This window comes from Oryctolagus cuniculus, chromosome 12, assembly GCF_964237555.1.
Source record: "Oryctolagus cuniculus chromosome 12, mOryCun1.1, whole genome shotgun sequence".
Taxonomy (NCBI): Eukaryota; Metazoa; Chordata; class Mammalia; order Lagomorpha; family Leporidae; genus Oryctolagus; species Oryctolagus cuniculus.
In genome coordinates this window covers 105,966,677-105,987,544 of record NC_091443.1, presented here as the reverse complement: position 1 = coordinate 105,987,544, position 20,868 = coordinate 105,966,677, and the positions used below count along the sequence as shown (strand labels likewise).

Here is a 20,868-nt window from a genome sequence, read left to right as displayed (position 1 = left end):
ACGGAACGCCTGAGGCCGGGCGCCGGCTTTGCGGCGACCACAGCGAGGTCCCTGAGCGCGGGCACCAGGCGTGTTTTCAGGAAGACCGGTTCCGTTCTCTCCGCACCATCGGAGTAAAGATTTTATGGTGATAAAGGTGGAGATTGGCAATTTATCTTCCTGTCACCTTTCAGATCTGAGAAGTGATTGCTGTGCGCTTTCCGGCTTCCGTGTGGGGCAGCTCTGCCCCAGGGAGACCCTGTTCTCCCAGGAGGGCGGGACGATGGGGAGGCCGTGGCCCCGGCCCCGGCCCTACTGCAGCTGGCTGCGTGGCATCCGCCAATACCGTTCCTTTTAACAGACGAGTTAAAAACAAAAGGAAAAAATCAGCAATTTGCGTCTTGTGTCATCATATGTTTCTTATTTTAAAGCGTCTCTCAGACTTCTCGGAGGAGCTGTGGTCTGTTGGCCTTTTCCAAAGCGTTTTATTGCTTGAGTCTTAGTGAAAGCTGATCCTGGTGTTTCTTGGTGAACTGCTCTCCGCGATCCGCTCCAGGCCCTGTTTCACAGATGAGGAGTGGACGCCAGCGCGGGTGGGGTTTGCCGGGGACGGTGAAGCTAAGCGGAGACTGAAACAGAGGCTCGGGGCCAGCGAGGGTGGGAGTGTGAAGGGTCTCCTTGCCTTTTCTGCTCTGACAGATCTGCCTTGTTTTTTTTTTTTTTTTTTTATTTTTATTTGCTTTTTAATTTGAAAGGCAGAGAGAATTAGCCAGACGTAACTGCCATCCACTGGTTCACTCCCAGATGTCCCCCGTGGCTGGAGCTGGGACACAGTCAGTTCTCCGTCACCTGCCGCCCCTCGGGGTCTGCAGCACGGGAAGCTGGAGCTGGGTGTGGAACCGGGACTTGAACCCAGGCATCCTGACAGGGAGGGGGGCATCCCCGCCGGCACCTGCACCCAGTGCCCGGCGCTTCCTGTCTTCGCTGTGGGCGTCAGTTGTCCACACAGTAAGCACGCACCAGGAACGTTTTTACTGCTCAGCTCTACCAGGTTCTGGAGTTCCTCTTACTGGGTGTTTGGAAATTGCTGCAAAGATCTGGGAGAAGATGATCGCGTGCACGTGTGTGTGTGTGTGTGTGTGGTGCAGGCTGGAGTTGGAGGCGTGGAATACTTCCCGAGTAAGCTGGCACTTGGGTGACTGCGCCTCCAGACCTGTGCCACCCCTGGAGCGAGCGGCGTCAGCCTGCTGGCCGCCGATGCAGCCCCTCCCTCTGCTCCCTTTCTCCTAGTCATCCGGTGCTCACGTGGACGCGTGTGTTGGTTCCGAGTCCCACGTAACTGGACAGCTGTGCGCCCCTGTTCTCATGCCCCTTTTGTGTGGTGTGGGAACTGTGTTCAGCTGGGTGAGAGCCATGTGTCGGCTCGGGTGTGCTGCCGGTTAGGAGCACACTAGATGTGGCGAGCCGGCCGTCCAGGTTAGCGGCCCTGCTGATCCGCCCGGCCCTTGGGCAGCAGCTCAGCGGTCTGGAAGCAGTGTTTAAGTCAAGTTCTGGAGACTTCACTTGTCATGGGGTCGCTGGAGCTTGCTGGTCAGCAAGCTCCAGAAAGGAGTAGGGACGCCCCCACCCCCGCCTGCCGTGGTACCGTGGTGACGTTCCATCTCCCACCGTCTTGCACACGGGCCTCAGCCGGGGCGTCTCTGTCCTGCTCTGTGCCCCAGAGCGCAGGCTCACCAGGGGTGCTGTTTGTACCCTCAGCTCCCAGAACAGCACTGTGCAGGGAAGCTGTGCCTGGGCCGAATGTCTATGCCCCCCCCCCCCCCCGCCGGCCCCATGCTGAAGCACTCAGAGTACAGGGATTTGGGGGTGGAGTCTGGGGGGTTAATTAGCCCCTATGTGGCGTCTCCAGGAGTGGGATTGGCGCTTCTATGAAGAGACCCAGAGTGATCGCTCTCTCTGGCTGTGAGCATGCAGCGAAAAGGCAGCTGTCTGCAAACCGGGACGCATGCCTGCCCTGGGAACCGGTGCGCAGCGCCTGGGGCTGGGACGGCCCGCCCTTCATAACCATGAGCAGGAGAGGACTGGGTGTCGGCTGCCAGGGCTGCGTGTGGGCGTGCCGAGACGAGGCACCAGGGAGGTGTTTGCTGAATGAATGAATGAACGAGAATGAATGAATGAACGAGCGACTAGAAGGGGGTCCCCCGTGAGCACCGGCATCGGCTGCTGTGTGAGCTGTCAGCCTTTAGAACCCCAGCGTGTGGATGTGTTATGTGACGTTTGTGTCCCCGTCAAAGGTGGCCGCCATTCAGTAAATGCCACTGAATGTCACGGGGCCCAGCGCTTTCTGGCCTCTCTGTGCTTCATGCTCACTGTGTGGACCCTGAGCGCACTGTTGGAGCAGCTGTGCGCCTGATGCAAGGTCCGCGTGTGAGTTGCCACGCAGGTGCAGTCTCAGTCCCCTGCCACTGCAGCGCCGCAACACCTGGAGGCACCGCGGGCCAAGCCTCTGCCTGTGACGCCAGCACCCCACGTGGGCGCCGGTTCGTGTCCTGACTGCTCCACTTCCAGTCCAGCTCCCTGCTAATGGTCTGGAACAGCCGTGGAAGACGGCCCAAGTGCTTGGGCCCCTGTACCCACGTGGGGGACCAGATGACGCTCCTGGCTTCAGCCTGGCCCAGTGCTGGCTGTTGTGGCCCTCTGGGGGAGTGAACCAGTGCATAGAAGAGCTCTCTCTCTGTCTCTAGCTCTGCCTTTGAAGTAAATAAAAAAACTTCATAAATAAAAAGCAACAAGTGTGGCTGCACTCCAGTTTTTACATATAGACTCTGAAATTTGGATTTCATGTAATTTTCATATCAGATATTTTATTCTTTTGGTTTTTTCAACCATTTAAAATTGTTAAACCATTTTTCATGCATAGGCGGTACAGAGAAAAGCAGGGGGCTGGATGTGACCCTTGGCAGTGGGTCACTGGCTTCCCGGGTTCTAGGAAGGCTGCAGGAACGTCTCATTCCTTCATCTACTCTCTCAGTGTGGGTGCTCGGGTGCTCGGGTGCTGGGGCTGCAGACAGAGCGAGACACCGGGCCCATCCTCATGGAGCTCGGCAGTGGGGAGACAGACACCAGTTAAAAGCACAGCGGAGCCCGGACAGGGTGGAAGTGCGAAAAGAAACAGGTCCAGTGCATGCATAACAGGGCGTCTTGATGTCCTTTAGGGCTGGGGGAGGGCTAGGGAGGACCCCACTGAGGAAGTGACCCTTGAGCTGTGATGTTGTAAAGGCTGAGTCGTGCGAACCGTGGGAGTGGAGGGGAAGTGGGGGCTGCAGGGAGAGGAAATGGCCGGAGCAGAGGCCCCTGGCTGGGAGGCTGGGTGGCTGGGTGTGGACGCAGTGGCAGCTGGCACCGAGGGGTGCAGGGGACGATGCCTGTGGAAGGGCAGACCTGGCCTCTCTCTGCAGGACGTGGGCCCGGGCAGGATCCTGGTCTTTTCATTTTTTATTTGTTTATTTTTATTTTTGACAGGCAGAGTGGACAGTGAGAGAGAAAGAGAGAGACAGAGAGAAAGGTCTTCCTTTTGCCGTTGGTTCACCCTCCAGTGGCCACCGTGGCCGGTGCGCTGTGGCTGGCGCATCGCGCTGATCCGATGGCAGGAGCCAGGTGCTTCTCCTGGTCTCCCATGGGGTGCAGGGCCCAAGCACTTGGGCCATCCTCCACTGCACTCCCTGGCCACAGCAGAGAGCTGGCCTGGAAGAGGGGCAACCGGGACAGAATCCGGCACCCCGACCGGGACTAGAACCCGGTGTGCTGGCGCTGCTAGGCAGAGGATTAGCCTATTGAGCCGCGGCACCTGCCAAAGTGGTCTTTTCCTAAGAGCTGTAGGAATCAGCGAAGAGTTTTAGACCGCAGAGACTGATAGGTTTTTGTCCGTTTCCTCCCCCAAGCCTAGTGTCCCAGTCTGTTTGGGTTGCGGTAACAGAGGACCCGAGGCTGGGCAGCTGATAAACGTGGACAGCCAGCGCCCGCAGCCTGGAGGCTGAGCAGTGCACGATGAGGTTCCCGTGTCCGCTTTGCAGAGGGTGCCTCCCAGCTGCTCCCCTGTGGTAGGAGGGGCGGGCCAGCTCCCACAGTCTCTGTGATGAGCGCACCCCGCTTGCTCCTTCCTCTCCGCTTCTCCACCTCTTCGTGTGTCACCCTGAGAGCTGGAATGCAGCGTGTGGCTTTCACGTTCAGAGCCTGGCGCCGACGGTTCAGCGACGGGTCGTCTTCGCGCTAAGCCGTGATCCAGGATGGTCTCGTGTGGGCATTGAGGGTGGAAGTTTGGATGTTACGCGCTCCTCTCGTGTGTGTGCCTCTTGCCTGTTTCCTTCCCCTTTGGAGAGGGCGTTTCTTGAGAAATGGAGGGAGGGGCCAGGGGCAGCAGCTCCCATCTCTCAGAGGTTTCCTCGAGGGGACGGGCACCCCTCGGCCGCTGGCTTGCCACCTTCCCACCTCCGGGTGGGCAGACAGCGAGCAGTCGGTACCCTGTGACAAGAGGGGACCTAGCCGTGTGGACATGATCTCAGATGTCGGGGGGAGGCTGGAGTGGGGGTTCCAGGTGGGACAGAGGGGTGTGGTGGGAGGCCAGTGGTGTTGCAGCTTCGTTGCTCTCGTGGAGCGTGTGCAGAATGGAAATGATGGCTGTGGAGCGGGGAGACTCCCAAGCAGCGGCTGGTACGTGCCCTCCAGGAGCATGCTCGGGGTGGATGCCCCAGGCACCTGTGTGTGCCTTATGCCAGGCCTTCTGCGGGACGGGAGGTGAGAGGGTCCCTGGGGAGCCTGCAGTGTTCACTATCGACCAAAAGCATCTTGGGAAACCCGGAGTCGGTGACTACAGGGTCTGGGTGTTCCCTGAGGGGGACCTCGTCCTGACGCCGTGTCCCAGGGTGTCGGCTCCCGAGGGCAGAGGGCCCTCTGTGCTTCTCCATGGCTCTTCTGGCCTGCAGGGATGCCAGCTGCCCGGCGGATGTTTGGGATATGTTTGTTGGTGAAATGAATGCTTTGAGCCCTGTCCACGCGGAGAGGGAGGGGGAGAACGTGGGTGCTGTCACTCATTCCACGGTCAACGCAGCCTTGCAGTGTCCCTGTATTGAGGGAGCGTGTCTGAGCACTCACCGTGTTCTAGGCAGCCTGCTTCTTGCCGCAGATGCAACAGTAACATTTTCCATTGACTTAAGAAACAGTTGTGCAATGTTGAGACTTTACCCTGATAGAATCAAGGGATTTCAGGAGGGTGTTTTTTTTTTTTTTTTTTTTTTTTTTTACGATTTATTTACTCATTTGAAAGTCAAGTTACACAGAGAGAGAGGTCTTCCATCTGCTGGTTCACTCTCCAGTTGGACTCAACAGCCTGAGCTGGGCTGATCCAAAGCCAGGAGCCAGGAGCTTCTTTCAGGTCTCCCATGCGGGTGCAGGGGCCCAAACACTTGGGGCCATCTTCCACTGCTTTCCCAGGCCATGGGAGAGAGGTGGATCAGAAGTGGAGTAGCCGGGACTAGAACCGGTGCTCATATGGGATGCCGGCACTGCAGGCGGCGGCTTTACCTGCTACACCACAGCCCGGCCCCTCAAGAGCTCTTTAATAAAAAAACAAGCAAAACCCACTTAGGAGAGGGACCGTGTTTGTCTGGCACAGAGCTGAGTGCCAGAGGTCTGAGAATGTTTGTGCTTCTGAGTGGGGCCTGGCATGTTGCCGAGGCGGGTGAAGGGGCAGGGCATCCTGAAGGTAAACGCCGACTGGGACTCAGGCCAGAAGCCCACGGTCTCTGCCACGGTTTCTCGGAGCGCCGCAGGGTCAGAGAGACTGACGGCGTGGCCGAGTATCAGGAAAACTTGCAGGAGCGTGGCCGCTCAGAGCCGTCGCTCCTCCTAGTGTGCAGGTGTGTCCCCAGTGTTCGCATGGCTTTGCACGCTCCCCCGGTGTCTTAGTGTTCAAGGGGGAGCAGAGGTTGACTGTGGAGGGGACAGGTCACTGGGAGGTGGGGCATTTGAGGACTGAGATCCTGTGTGGCCCCTCTGCCGCCCCAGTCCTGTCCCAGGGCCGGCGCTGCTGGGCAGAGGGGGCTTCCTAGAGTGGAGGCCCAGCAAGCACTCGTCCGCCTGTGTTGGCTGGCAGGCCCGGCAGCAGACTGGAGGGGCAGGCCGGTGCTATCAGAGATGTTGATCTTGGATTATGGGAATTACTTCTAGGCAGAGAGCCCAGTCTTCATTTCCCCTTCCCGGCGCTCTGATGGGCAGGGGAGCCTGTGCCTGCAGGCCGGGTGGCCGGCTTTGTGCATGGGATGCGGCCAGCCAGCTGTTCACCTCCTCGACTTGGTTAAGCACAGCCCCACTGGGCTTCTCATGGGAGTCGACTGCTGCCTGTGGCCCCAGGGAGCCTGCCTGAGCCTCTCCTGTGCTGTTGTCCGGCGTCAGAGCTGGAGGGGCCCTCGGGGGTCAGCCTGCCCTGCTGCCGAGAGTTTACTGGAGACACTGAGTCCCGCAGCCGGTTGGTGGCGGCTCTGGCTCAGTGCCTGCAGACACGTGAACAGTATCTTAGCACTGTAAACCCCGCGGTTTGATGAGCCCCGTTTCCTGTGTCCGCCTGGGTCTCTGAGCGGAAGCAGGCCTGTGCTTTTCCCTGTTCGTGGCTCACGGATACTCAGATCCTGGGCGTGACTGTTCTATGTTGGGTGCAGGTGTGGGAAGTCTGCCGTGGGAAGGCTGGAACTGAGCGAGGTGACTTGTGGGGAGAGCCTGGTGTCCCTCTGCCGAGGCCACCTCTTCCCAGGTGCAGGCGCTGGCAGAGGGACACAGGCCCGTGGCTGATGCCCGTGTTTGCTCTCTGCTCTGGGAGCCCTGCCCTCGGGCCCCAGAAGGGAGCACGCTGTGAGCCGTAGCCTGATGGCAGCTCCTGCAGCTGTCTCGGTGCCCTGTCCCCACTGGCTGGCCTGCCAGGCCGACCTGCTTCCGTCTTTGCCCTTTGACGGGAGGCAGCGCCCTCGAAACTGTGGTTCTCAAATGCAGTGTGGGAGACGCCTCCCGGGTGCGGTCACAGATGGAGCGTGGGGCACCACCGCGGGGGGATGGGGCAGGGCTCAGGATGCACGTGCCTGCCCGCACAGCTGCTGTGGCCTCTCCTAGAGCCGTGGTGCTGTCCTCCAGGCCCTGGATGGCTGTTCTTGGACTGAAGGGAGGCCCCCGCCCCCATTGCACAGAGGCTGTCTAGGTGGACTGGAACCACCGAGCCATCTGTGGGCCGTGCAGCGCGAGCCTTCTCCTCTGTGGTTTGCAGCAGCCGTGTCTGCTTTGCATTCTGAGTTTCTATGCTCGGGGGCAGCAGTGTGGGGCCAGATTCTCGGTCAGCCATGAAGTGTCTGCCCCACCCCACCCCCCACGCTGATTTTAGAGGCTGGCAGAGACCACATGCTGGGGGTGCCCGTGGGCACTGGGGGGAAGCACTTGGAGGGCAGCAGCATTGCCTGGCATCGTTGGGGTTCCTGAGAGGGTGAGTTTGTATTTCATTAATTGAAAGGCAGAAAGAGAGAGAGAGGGGGAAACCGAGATCTCCCATCTCTGGTTCATTCACCAGATGCCTGCCGGAGTTAGGGCTGCGCCAGGCGGAAGCCAGGAGCTCAGTTCGGGCATCTCTTGTGGGTGTTGGGAATCCGAGTACCTGAGCCACCCCTGCCGCCTCCCAGGGAGTTGCAGCCTGCAGGCAGAGCCGGGACTTGAACCCAGGCGCTCCAGTGTGGGATGTGGCTGTCTTAAATGCTAGACTAAAGTGCCTGTTTGCAAAGATTTTTTTAGTATCAGGAAAAAGAAGGGAGTCAGGAGGAGCCAAGTCGGGACCATGAGGTGGGTGCCTGATGACTTCCACCAGACGCTGCGGGTGGGCAGGGCTCCAGGGAGGCGTTCCCTGGGCGTTCTTCAGCCGCAGCTCTGAGTGACTCTCTCAGAACACTCCCATGTCGGAAGTTGTAGCTTCCTGGCCCCGGGGAAATCGTGAGCATCCCCAGGCACTGGTGCAGGGACCCTTGCAGAGACCCTCCCTCCTGTAGGTAGCAGAACATTGCCTTGATTGTGCTCTGTCTTCCACGCGGTTCTGGGAAAGCCAGGTTTCACCTCCCGTCAATGATTCTCTTCTAGAAGAGATGCTTCAGAGTTTTTAAAAATTTATTTTTTATTTTATTTTTTAAAGATTTATTTATGTATTTGAAAATCAGAGTTACACAGAGAGGAGAGGCAGAGAGAGAGACAGAGACAGAGAGAGAGAGAGAGGTCTTCCATCCACTTGTTCACTCCTCAGTAGCTGCAGTGGCCAGAGCTGCACCGATCCGGAGCCAGGAGCTTCTTCCAAGTCTCCCAGGCAGGTGCAGGGCCCAAAGACCTGGGCCATCTTCTACTGCTTTCCCAGGCCACAGCAGAGAGCTGGAAAGTGGAGCTGCTGGGACTCGAACCAGCGCCCACATGGAATGCCAGCACTGTAGGTGGTGGCTTTGCCTGCTACGCCACAGCGCCGGCCCCTAAATTTTTTTTCATTTTAACATTTATTTATTTGAAAGGCAGAGTTACAGAGAGAGAGGGAGAGGCAGAGAAATCTTCCATCTGCTGGTTCACTCCCCAAATGGCTGCAAAGGTTGGAGCTGAGCCAGTCTGAAGCCAGGAGCCAGGAGCTTCCTCCGGGTCTCCCACATAGATGCAGGGCCCAAGCACTTGGGCCATCTTCCACGGCTTTCCCAGGCCACAGCAGAGAGCTGGATCGGAAGTGAGGCAGCCGGGTCTCGAACCAGCGCCCTTATTGGATGTCGGCATTGCAAGCAGCGGCTTTAGCTGCTGTGCCACCGCGCCGGCCCCAGTGCTCCCTCTCCTGATCCCACTTGTTTGAAGTTGCATTGAGAGCGCTGCTGTCGTCTGACGCTGGTCTGGGTGCAGAGTTTGCTCCACCAGAACTGTGTCCGCTGAGCCAGCTGGGACATCCCTGGTGCGGATGTCCTGGCTGCTGTCAGTCATCAGTTCTCTTCCGTTAGGGAACAGACAAAACTAACTTTCCTCCACGATGGCCGGGGGTGGTCCGCCGCTGTGCGCTTCCGCTTCAGCATCCGATCATCACCTCCTGAGAGGAGGTGCCGTCTGTGAACTGCTGATTCCTCCGGGCCGTTGTGCCCACACACTTCTCACAGAGCGGCAGGGCTGCACCACTCTTCCACCAGCCCTCCCCGTCATCTGCTGTTTCTTCCTGTGTCTGTCTCAGCAGAATTCACGTTGGTCTCCCGGGGGCTCTCATCCCTCCTGGTGCATCCAGCTGGAGCCTGTTCATCCTTGTTGCAATAAGTTAGTAGGAGCTGACTTTGCTGCAGAAATTCTTTTTTGAAAACCATGCATGGTTTTTTCACACTCTGCATTCTTCCTGCACTTTTCAAGACCCCGGCTGTGGGGGACCCACCTGACACTCCCCCGAGACGCCAGCTCATCCTTAGGAGACTCCTGGGACTCTGCACAGCTCCCCCGGCACAGGAGGCGGGCTCCTGGGACCAGCCCGCCCCCAGATCTCTGCTAGGTGGACCTGGGAGGTGCAGACCTCTCAGCCCCAGTCCCCAACTTCATGTTAAACATCAGGCGAGAGTGACTCGGTGGTGTGTGACGTGGGGAGGCCACCGCACAGAGGTGGGGCAGCACCACAGGCGTTTTAGTTGTCCTGGATCGTGCAGCGTGGTGCTGATAGGGAGCCACAGGGACGGAGGCCTGGGGACACTTGCAAGCTGCGTATTCCCTCTCTCTGAGCTGAGGGTGTGTGGACAACAGGCCCGGAGCCCTCCTGGTCCTCGCCTCCCCTGGTGGGTGGCCCTCTGCTTGGCCCCCTGTCTGGCCGCCTCCCCTCACTTCCTTTGTACCGTGTGGGGCTCTCCCCTCCTAGTCCTTTCTCCTTAGTTGCTAACCTCTATGAAACGGTTAACAGCTGGCAAAGATGCTCCCTGAAGGCCTAAAGAAACAGCCTTTCTCTCGGGGTGTTTGGTTTTTAAAAGGGGTGCTTGAGCACTGATGGTGGCAGGGGCCCTCAGTGCCACCTCCCAGAGGGGTGGGGAGCTTGGCCTTCCCAGGAAGGGCCCCCAGCTCCACTCGGACTCCACAGGATGGTGGGCTTGGGCGTGGGCTCAGCCACTGACAGGTGATAGTGGGGTGGGCATCTAGCCTAACGGTTAAGTTCCTGGGCCCAATCCTTGCTCTGGCTCCTGCCAGTGCAGACTGTGGGAGGCAGCCGGGAGAACTCAAGTAATTGAGTCCCCCTCCTGGGAGACCTGGATTGACTTCTGGGTCCCGGGTCCTGGCGCCGTCTGCTGTGGGCATCTGGGGAGTGAACCAGCAGACGGGAGCGCACGCTCGCTCTGCCTCTCAAATACAGGAATGCGTTACGGAGACGAGGACTCAGGATTGCTTTAGTGGTGTGACATGAAGCCGACAGTCTTGGAGAGCGCATTCGGTCTCCCAGGGGACCGGGAGGGCTTTGCCTTCCCACACTCTCGGTGGGCTGAAAGTGGAGACTTCGAAACCTTCCCAGGGAACAAAGACACATTTTCATAATGCTGAGCCAGATCCCTGGGGATCATTTCCAGGCTTATGATTTTGAAACAGTCAAAGGAAAATTTGGGACCTAAAGTTATTTGCCAGAGTTGGGGCTGTCGTCCGTTTTTCACCTGAAGTTTATTTTGCATTGTCAGGATGGTCGTGGCAGTCTTGGGCCTTTTATTGCTTTATGAGAGAATTGCTTGAGACTTTTCTTGGAAATCCAGAAATACTTCCTCAAGTTTCCGAAGCACGAATTCCTTCATTGTGAGTAGCTGTTGGCATCCTTTTCAGAAACACACTGGGGTAACGCCGTCCATGCGGCTGAACTCATGTTCTGCGAGGCTGCAGACGGAGCCCCTCTGTTTATCCTTATTGTGGCCCTTTGTGACTTCAGTTATGGCTTTGCAGGACCTACCCTTAATAGTGACCCTCTCGCTGTCCAGTGACCCCGTGGGGACCCCCAGACTCGACGTCCAGACCCCTTCTGCACTGGGTTTTCAAGTGAGCTTTGGCTGGTCGAGGTCATCGGTGTGGCAGTATTTTAGGGAAACCATGTAGGAACTTCTGATTCCTGCTGAAATGCTGAAAAGAGATTTTTGTCCGCAACTCGTCTTCCCCTTGACAGAGTCACACAGACCAAGGCTGAATTGTGACTGTGCCAGCTGGCGGCTGTGAGCTCTCTGGTAACTGTGGTGGTGTGGATGGTGATACTCACTGGGTCCTTACTGTGTGCCAAGCTCTCTTTTTAAAAAATGTACTATTTATTTGAGAGACAGAGGGACAGACAGAACTCCCCACCCATGGTTCGCTCCCCAAATGCCTGCAACAGCTGGGACTAGGGCAGGCCAAAGCTGGGAACACAATCCGGCTCTCCCGTGTGGTGGCCAGGACTTGAGCCATCAGTGTTGCCTCGAAGGGTCTACACTGGTGGAACCCAGGCCCTCTGCAGCAGGAGGTGGGGGCCTAACCGAGGCCTTCACTGCCAGGTCAAAGCCTCCCACCCCCAGCGCTCTCTGAGCCTTGCGGATGCCGGCACAATGACACCAGCAAGCGACCCCCATTGGATTTCTCCCTTGTCAGAGAGGAGTTGAGGCCTGGCCAAGCTGCTGTCGAGCGGCAGAGCAGGGATTTGAACCCATGGATCCAGGGTCTGAGGGCCAGCAGGTGGTAACTCTTTGGGGAAATTGTTGTGGGGTGAAATGCAAGTGTGTACAGAATCTAAGTGCAGTGCATGTTTAATTGGTGACTTCCTGATATGCAAATATGGGTTATGGAAGAGGCTGCAGTTTTATTCCAGTTTTATGGAGTAGGTGGATATATGTGCTGATGGGCCAAGAAGTGTTTGGAAGGAAGTATATCAGAGTGTTGCTAAAGGCTGATTCTGGTGATGTGATTATGTGCATTTTCTCTGTTCTCCAAATCCTGTATAGCTTATGTGGGGGCATTATTTCAAATAAGAGTGTAAGGTACATTTATTTATTTATTTTTATTTTTTGACAGGCAGAGTGGACAGTGAGAGAGAGAGACAGAGAGAAAGGTCTTCCTTTGCCGTTGGTTCACCCTCCAATGGCCGCCACGGCCGGCACGCTGCAGCCGGCACACCGCGCTGATCCGATGGCAGGAGCCAGGATCCAGGTGCTTTTCCTGGTCTCCCATGGGGTGCAGGGCCCAAGCACCTGTGCCATCCTCCACTGCACTCCCTGGCCACAGCAGAGAGCTGGCCTGGAAGAGGGGCAACCGGGACAGAATCCGGCGCCCCGACCGGGACTAGAACCCGGTGTGCCGGCGCCACTAGGCGGAGGATTAGCCTAGTGAGCCGCGGCGCCGGCCCACTAAGGTACATTTTATATATATATATATATATATACACACACACACACACACACACACACATACATAATTTTGTTTGCAAATAGAAAATGGAGTAGGCATTTTTGTACCTGGTGGTTACGTCCTTGCATCCCATAGCAGAGTGCCTGGGTTGGATTCCCGGCTCCAGCTCCTGACTCTAGCTTCCTGCTAACGCAGAACCTGGGAGGCAGCTGCCGTGGATCATGTGACCCGGTTTCTGCCTCCCATGTGGGAGACCCAGACTGAGCTCCTGGCTCCTGCACTGGTTGTAGCAGGCACCTGGGGAATGAACCAGTGGGTGGGCGTTCCCTCTGTGTGTGTGTCTGCTCCAACAGGGAAATAGTAGTAACAACGGGTGGGTGTTGTAGCCCAGCAGGTCGCGCCCACACTTGCATTGCCCGTGACTCCTGTCGGAGTGCTGGCTTGAGTGCTGCCGACTGTGCTTCAGATCCGGCTTTCTACCGCCGTGCACCCTGGGAGGCAGTGACGGCTCGAGTACTTGGGCCCCTGCCACCCATGTAGGAGACCTGCATGGAGTGCCTGGCTTCTAGCTTTGGCCCAGCCCAGCCCTGGCTGTTGTGGGATTTGGGGAATGAGCTAGTGGTTGAAATTCTCTGTCTCTCGTTCTGCCTTTTAGGTAGATGAAAATAAATAAAAAGTGAACGTGAGAATACTGAAGAAGCATGGGGGCTCAGCAAAGCAGTGGGCTGGCCCCGGGCCTGGTGGAGGGGACGGCTGTGCCGCGCGCTGGGCGTGAAACCCTGCCCGCTGCTCCGGCCTTGCGAGCTGTTTGGGTTTGTCGTTGTCGCTCGCTTTTCTTTGTGGTGTTTTAGACACACGGGTGCTTTCTCTGCCTGCTTGCTTCGTGGGTTGAGGAAACGGATCTGCGGGACTCCATCTATAAATAGATCTCTGGGAGGAGTGAGATGTCAGACAGAGGGGCTTCCTGCCTCGGTTCCGAAGCTGCGGCTGCGTTAGGGAGTGAGTGCCGCCTGCAGCCTGGCCCGGGGAGCACACGCTGCGCCTCCTGCTTTCGGGGCAGGGCTGGCTCCTGTCGGGGTGCTTTGTTTCCTTGTCCGTGGTGCACGCCTTCTGGGTGGGAGCCCCCTGGCGCTAGCTGCCCCGGAGGCCTCTACCAGCGCCTGCCCTGTGGGTTTCTGCTGTGCTGCTGGTTCACTTGTCAGCCTGGCCATCCCTTCCCTGTCTTTATTTTTTTTAAAAAGATTTATTTATTTGAAAGAGTTACACAGAGAGAGAGAGGCAGAGAGAGAGACAGTGAAACAGAGAGGTGTTCCACCTGGTGGTTCACTCCCCAATTGGCTGCAATAGCTGGAGCTGCGCCAATCCAAAGCCAGGAACCAGGAGCTTCTCCCAGGTCTCCCACGAGGGTGCAGGGACCCAAGGACTTGGGCCATCTTCCACTGCTTTCCCAGGCCACAGCAGAGAGCTGGATGGGAAGTGGAGCATCTGGAACTTGAACTGGCGCCCATGTGGGATGCCGGCACTGCAGGCAGCGGCTTTACCCAGCATGCCACAGCCCTGGCCCCTCCTTCCCTGTCTTTAAAGTTGGGTGGAAATCAAAGCAGCTGTGGTTACGGGAGATAAAAAGAGGCAGGAACGCTTTTCATTATATAGGCATTTTCTTCCAGTAACTTAATGGTTTTTATTCATTTCATTAGTCTATTAAGTCATGAGTCAAATTTGAATGTGGCTGGTAATGCGGTGTAGTGGGCTAAGCCTCAGCCTGCAGTGTCAGCATCCCATATGGGCTCCGCTTCGAGTCCTGGCTCAAACCCACTGTGCCACAACACGGGGCCCCACACATTTATACCTTTAAATGTTCAAATCACCACGTTACATGTGTAAAGGTAATAGTAATATTAATTAACTATAATAATATACCATAAGATGTTCTAAAATATTTCCTTATGAGGCCGTGGCCATGTTTCGTGGGCTCAGCCACACGTGTCCAGTGGTTACTGTGCTGAGTGGCTAGGGCAGATCCAGACTAGTTTTATTGGGACTGGGGCTGTGAAGAGATGTGTTTGTCATTTAACATCTACTTAGGACTGGGCAAGGCTAGAAAGAAATTAGGCTTCTGTTAACATACCAAGTAGGGGCTGGCTTTGTGGTACTAGCCAGCTCCCAAGTGGGCACCGATTCAAGTTTTGGCTGCTCCACTTCCAATCTAGCTCCCAGCTAATGCACCTGGAAAACCAGCAGAAGATGGCTCGAGTGCCACCCATGTGGGAGACCTGAAGGAAGCTCCTGGCTCCTGGCTTTGTCCAGACCCAGCCATGTCCGTTATGGGCATCTGGGGAGTGAACCAGTGGATGGAAGATCTCTGTCTCCCTAAAACGCTGACTTTCAAGTAAATAAAAAGTCCTTAACAATATAAAAAATAGGGGGCCGGTGCTGTGGTGTACTGGGTAAAACACCTGCAGCGCCGGTATCCCGTATGGGCACTGGTTTGAGTCCTGGCTGCTCTGTTTCCAGTCCAGCTCCTCTGCTGTGGCCTGAGAAAGCAGTAGAGAGAGGATGCCCTGGGCTCTGGGCCCTGGGCCCTGGGCCCCGGGCCCCGGGCCCCTGCACCTGCGTGAGAGAAGTTTCTGGCTCCTGGCTTCGGATCAGCTCAGCTCTGGCTGTTGGTGACCATTTGGGGAATGAACCATCGGATGAAGTGCGTGCTCTCTCGCTCTCTCTCTCTCTGTCTGCCTCTGCTTCTCTGTAACTCTATCTTTCAAGTAAATTAATCTTTATAATAAAATAAAAAACACACACGGAGTGGAAGATGCAGGGGCTTCCTGGGTTTCTGCTGCCTGCTGCGCCTGCTGTAATCATTGCGTTTCTGTCTCTGGGTTCCCCCGCCTGGGGGGCAGACCTTTGGGTGCTTTTTCTGCCTCCCCAGCGTGAGGTCCCCCCGGCTCCCTTTCCCCAGCTGCACAGGGTCGAGGTCAGGTTCTTTGAATGGCAGCCGAGCCCCAGTTAATCCGTTTCTCGAGGGGGTTTTGCCTGCCTTGTAGACCAGATGTCTACACCCTGGTGCTTGTCATGTGACCTAAAAGCTTTCCTACCCCAGGATTTCGTGAGCGATGATTAAGAGGTCACTCACTGTTCCCTTTTGGATTTAATCCTCAGAGATCGAAAGGGAGAATTTTTCTTTTTTCTTTTTCTTTTCTTTTCTTTCTTTCTTTTTTTTTTTTTAAGAAGCAGCTGAATTTGTTGGTGCCTGCACTCTGGGACACAGCCAGAGAGGTTAGTGAGGGCTCTGCCCCTGGAGCAGCCGGTGTGTGAGGCAGGAGGTGAGCGCGTGGAGTCCCGGCTGGGCAGAAGGTGCCGGGTGCTCTGCTCACCGCTGTGCCGGTCTCCCAGGGCTGGGACCAGGACATCCACACATGTGTATGTGTGCACTCACGCTTCCCTCCAAGCTGAGTGTGGCAGGCAGTGCCACTGACTGCTGGGTGGCCTGGGCGGTCACTTCCCTCCCTGGGCCTCTGTCTGCCTTCTGTGGGAGGAAGTGCAGGGGCTCTGGGCCCTGGTTTTAGCTGTGGTTGTGTCTCGCAGTCCCCGACTTGCCCTGTGGCTCCCTTCCGCCCTCCTGCTGCAGTGTGCACCTTCTCTTTGCCTTCCTGGGACAGCTCCGCCCTCCACCCCACAGCCAGCCCGCTGCCCATACTAAGGGCTACCATTCGTGGGTCTCTCCAGTGGGCTCACGGCTTCTGGGTCTGAGCCCATGTCCCCATTCCTAAACCACCCCTCATCATCTCATGACATCGTCCATCGGCAGTGACAGGGCCCCGGTCCCTGCCGTACCCCAGTCCCTGCCACAGGCCCCCTGTCTTGCTTTCCATGTGCTTTCTCTCTCTCTCTCTCTCTCTCTCTCTCTCTTTTTTTTTTTTTTAAGATTTATTTATTTTATTTGAAAGGCAGAGTTACAGAGAGGCAGATGCAGAGAGGGAAAAAGAGAGAGAGAGAGGGAGAGAGAGAAGGAGGCAGGGAGGGAGAGAGGGGAGGTGTCTTCTGTCCACTGATTCATTCCCCAAATGGTCACAACAGCCGGAGCTGAGCCGATATGAAGGAGCCATTCCAGGTCTCCCATGTGGGTGCAGGGCCCAAGGACTTGGGCCATCTTCCACTGCTTTCCCAGGCCAGAGCAGAGAACTGGATCGGAAGCAGAGCAGCCGGGACTCGAAGCAACACCCATATGGGATGCCGGCACTGCAGGCGGCAGCTTTACCTGTTACATCACCGCACCAGCCCCCAGCATGCTCTTCGGCTGCCTGGAGCCCGCCTCTTTTTCCCACTTTTCTTTCTGGCCGCTGCCTGCGTCCCCTTCAACACGAAGCTCCTGCATCCCCTCCTGATTAGTTGTTTGTGCATTTGCTGTTTCATTTCCGTATTCACTGCGCACCTGCGACGTGCCCAGCCCTGAGCTGCGTGCTGGAGAGACACAGGCATCTTGGCCTCTCTGTGTTGGAGAGAGACAGACAGACAGACACAGACAGACATTAGGCCAATCCTTTGAGGCTTTTGCACCTCCGCTGGCAGCTGGCCTAAGCTTTGGTGCCTTGGCCCTTTTCCCTCACGCCAGCCCTGCCACCCCTCTGTTCTGTGTCACAGCACTGAATGCGCCTGCAACCTGCGGCTGGCAGGGCCCCAGGTGCTCAGTTAACCTTGGCCGAAGGAGTGAAGGAAGTACTGGCTTGGCTGAGAGCAGAACTTCGTGGAAATACTCAGAGATGCCCAAGTGGGTGGCTGTGCCCCAGGTGGAGCCACAGCACCTGGAGATCATTTCCTTGCTGGTAGTCGTGGGGGCTCTAGGCTGTCACTTGCTATCAGGCCCCTGGAGCGGTTTTCTGCACTGTGTCTGCTGGCCCACCGGCCCCAGTGTTGTGAGGTTCCCACTGTGGTGCCGTGGCCACCTTCCTTCCCTTGAGACCTCTTGGCTTGGGGGAGGAGGGGTCAGCAGCCTGGAGACCTATGACCCACACCTGCTGCCTAGTGTGTTCACAGCTAGGTTCACTGCCTGGGGTCTCCCACACCTGGGGGGTTGTTTGATCGATGAATCAATTGTGCAGTTGCTCTGTGAGGCAGACACTGCTGTGGGTCAGTGTGTAGACTGGATCCGCTGCCATGTCAGGCACACAGCAACCCACCACCGCACAGTCTCTTGTGTCACCCTCACCCCACGCCCTGGCACCCCACGCCCTGGCTACTACAGGCTATTTCCTTTCTAATGTGGCTTTTCAAAGTGTTACGTAAACGGGGCTGTAGCCTTCGGGGCGTGGCTTCCGTCACTTAGCACTGAGCACTGTCGGCACCTGTGTCGTATGGGCGTTTTGCCGATTTTGTTGCAGAATCATGGCTTGCTGTGTGGATGTGCCACATTCTGTGGGTCATGCGCCAGATGGGCTGCGTCTGGGGTGGTTTGCGGTTTGGAGCAGTTATGAATAAAGCCTCATGCAGGTGGTTTCTGTGAATGCGTATTGTTGTTCCTCTTGGGTTTGCTGGGTTACTTGGCAGGTGGGTGTTGAGCTCCATTAGGAACTGCCCAGCTGTTTTTCTTTCAAGATTTATTTACTTGAGGCCGGCGCCGCGGCTCACTAGGCTAATTCTCCGCCTGCGGCACCGGCACCCCGGGTTCTAGTCCCGGTTGGGGTGCTGGTTCTGTCCCAGTTGCTCCTCTTCCAGTCCAGCTCTCTGCTGTGACCAGGGAAGGCAGTGGAGGATGGCCCAAGTGCTTGGGCCCTGCACCCGCATGGGAGACCAGGAGAAGCACCTGGATCCTGGCTTCAGATTGGCACAGCGCCGGCTGTAGCAGCCATTTGGGGGGTGAACCATCGGAAGGAAGACCTTTCTCTCTGTCTCTCTCATTGCCTAACTCTGCCTGTCAAAAAAAAAAAAAAAAAGGTTTATTTACTTGAGAGGTAGAGTTACAGACAGACAGAGGGAGAGAAAGAGAAGTCTTCCATCCGTTGGTCTACTCCCCAAATGGTCTCAATGGCTGGAGCTGGGCGGATCCGAAGCCAGGAGCTTCCTCCAGGTCTTTCATGCAGGTGCAGGGGCCCAAGCGCTTGGGCCATCTTCTACTGCTTTCCCAGGCCATAGCAGAAAGCTAGATTGGAAGAGGAGTAGCTAGGACCTGAATCAGTGCCCATATGGGATGCCAGTGCCACAGGCAAAGGCTTAGCCCACTATGCCACAGCACTGGCCCCCACACTGTTCTCTTGTGTTCCCACCAGCCATGTAGGAGGTCCTGGCCTGGTGCCGGCAGCGCTGAGAAGCATTCCCCGTTGTGATAGGTGTGCCTTCCGTTTCTCGGCGCCATCTTGGAGGCCGAGGGTTCCCGTGTCATTGTCATTACCTGGTGTGGTCTGGCGAGAATGTCAGCCTTACCTGCCCGAGATGGGTGTCTTTAGGTGGAGATGCGAGCCGTTCGGAGTGGAGCACGGTGGGCTCACTAGCTGGGCTCACTGTCCCAGTTAGAACTGCGTGTGCTTGGCCGGCGCCGCGGCTCACTAGGCTAATCCTCCGCCTGCGGCGCCGGCACACCGGGTTCTAGTCCCGGTCGGGGCGCCGGATTCTGTCCCGGGTGCCCCTCTTCCAGGCCAGCTCTCTGCTGTGGCCTGGGAGTGCAGTGGAGGATGGCCCAAGTGCTTGGGCCCTGCACCCCATGGGAGACCAGGAGGAGGCACCTGGCTCCTACCATCGGATCAGCGTGGTGCGCCGGCTGCAGTGCGCTGTCTGTGGCGGCCATTGGAGGGTGAACCAACGGCAAAGGAAGACCTTTCTCTCTCTCTCTCTCTCTCTCTCACTCTCACTCTCACTCTCACTCTCACTCTCGCTGTCCACTCTGCCTGTAAAAAAAAAAAAAACAAAACCTGCGTGTGCTCGGCCAGCTCTGAGAGCAGACGCCGCCGGCCTCCCTCACTGAGACGGCCTTCGTCGTCCTCACGTGGCAAGGAGCTCGGGCTGTGCTCACGAGACGTAGCTTGTTTGTTTGGGGCTTTTTAAAAATTCTTCACTCATGGGTGGCCGTGATGTGTTCCCTCCCTCTTCCCAGGCTCCTAACCGGCAGCTCATGACCTACTGGTTGCAGGAGCTCCAGCAGAAGAGATGGGAGTATTGCAACAGCCTGGACGCGGCCAAGTGGGACAGCCGCTCCTCCCCAGTGGCCGGGGCCGAGTTCCCCAAGGGCCTGGTGGCCAGAGACAACACAGGTGAGCCCCCACAGGTGAGCCCCGCAAGGAGGGGACTCCACCTAGCCCGTCGCCTCGGCAGTGGGTGACAACGGATTCAGAAGGAGGTTTCAGGGAAAATCCCTACGGGGTGGGCAGCCTCCTGTTGTCAGTGGTGCTGCAGGCGAGAGCCACGGTCAGGCCTGGTGGGGACCTTGGGCCCAGCAAGGCCCATTCCCAGCAGAGCGGAGAGGTTTTATGACCAGGTCGGCACTTGCTGAGACAGGTGAACTGCGTCCTGACCCCGGCCTGCCTGCTTTCCACGGACCCGAAGGTGCAGCTCCCACACCTGTGTGTCCGTTGTGGGGGGACCCTGGACGGGGCCTCCGCAGTGCTTCTCGGAGCTGTTGTCCTGTCTCCTGGGCGTGACTGCCCGCTCAGTTGTATCGAGTGCTCTAGCAAGAGCGGCATGGGGGGGCCCGCCCCCTTCCACGCCCCGGGCTCACCCCCCTCCACGCCCCGGGGCTGGCCTGTTTGAGGGGTAGGGGGAGGTGGCCCGCAGACTAGAGGAGCAGGTCCAGAGAATGACGGGCTCCGGGAATGATGGGCTCCAGGAGCCCGGCCTCCACCCCGTGCTGGCCACATCCACCCTGTGGGCTTGACTCTGACACCTGGGTGGGGTGGGCTGGGCCTTCTGCTCGGTATATCACCGGGCTGCTACCCCGGGGAGGGGCTGCACGTATGCGGCCGATTTGTTCCGGAAACAGACGACTTCCCTGACTTCCCAGGTCTGCCAGCCGTGTTGCTGCTGTCACAGTGCGCTGAGCAGGTTAAAGCCCTGGCCAGCGAGAGGTCTCTCTGTACGTCTCACGTCAGATGCAGGGTGTCCCGGCCTCTCAGTGCACCGAGAACTTAGCCCCCGTTTTCATGTCCGAGCCCCTCTGCACAGCTCCGGCGTCGCCCACTGTTGACTGAGCTCACCCAGAGTCGGAGACTCGGTGTCCCGGGTCCCTGGGAGCAGCTGGAAGCCCAGTCGGGAAGCAGCAGCCTTGGGGAGGGCGCTCCGTGTGCCCCAGTCTCTTCATCCTGCAGACACAGCATGGAGACGCCGCGCTAAGAGGAGGGTGGTCCTCTGCCCTTATTAACCCCACGTGAGGGGCCGGGGAAGATGTCCGGAGTCCGTGGTCACGTCTCTTCCTTTGGGCTTGAGGGTGAGATGCAGTTTTGTGGCCCTTGGCAGGGACTGGTGGACTCAGCGAGCAGGCTGCGGTGAGGGGCT

The 20,868-nt window shown here is 57.5% G+C and overlaps 1 protein-coding gene across 4 annotated transcripts in view; it reads left to right on the top strand.

Moving 5' to 3' along the window:
• Positions 1-20,868, top strand: part of TBC1D2B (TBC1 domain family member 2B) — a 64,686-nt gene that overhangs the window by 3,002 nt on the left and 40,816 nt on the right. For 2 of the 4 annotated variants that reach the window (XM_051834568.2, XM_051834569.2), the window contains exon 2: positions 19,475-19,631. In XM_051834568.2, the coding sequence (XP_051690528.1) occupies positions 19,475-19,631 (157 nt within the window). Of the gene's footprint in view, positions 1-19,474; positions 19,632-20,742; positions 20,801-20,868 lie in introns of those variants that run through there. The other 2 variants (XM_051834571.2, XM_051834570.2) reach the window with 1 other exon arrangement.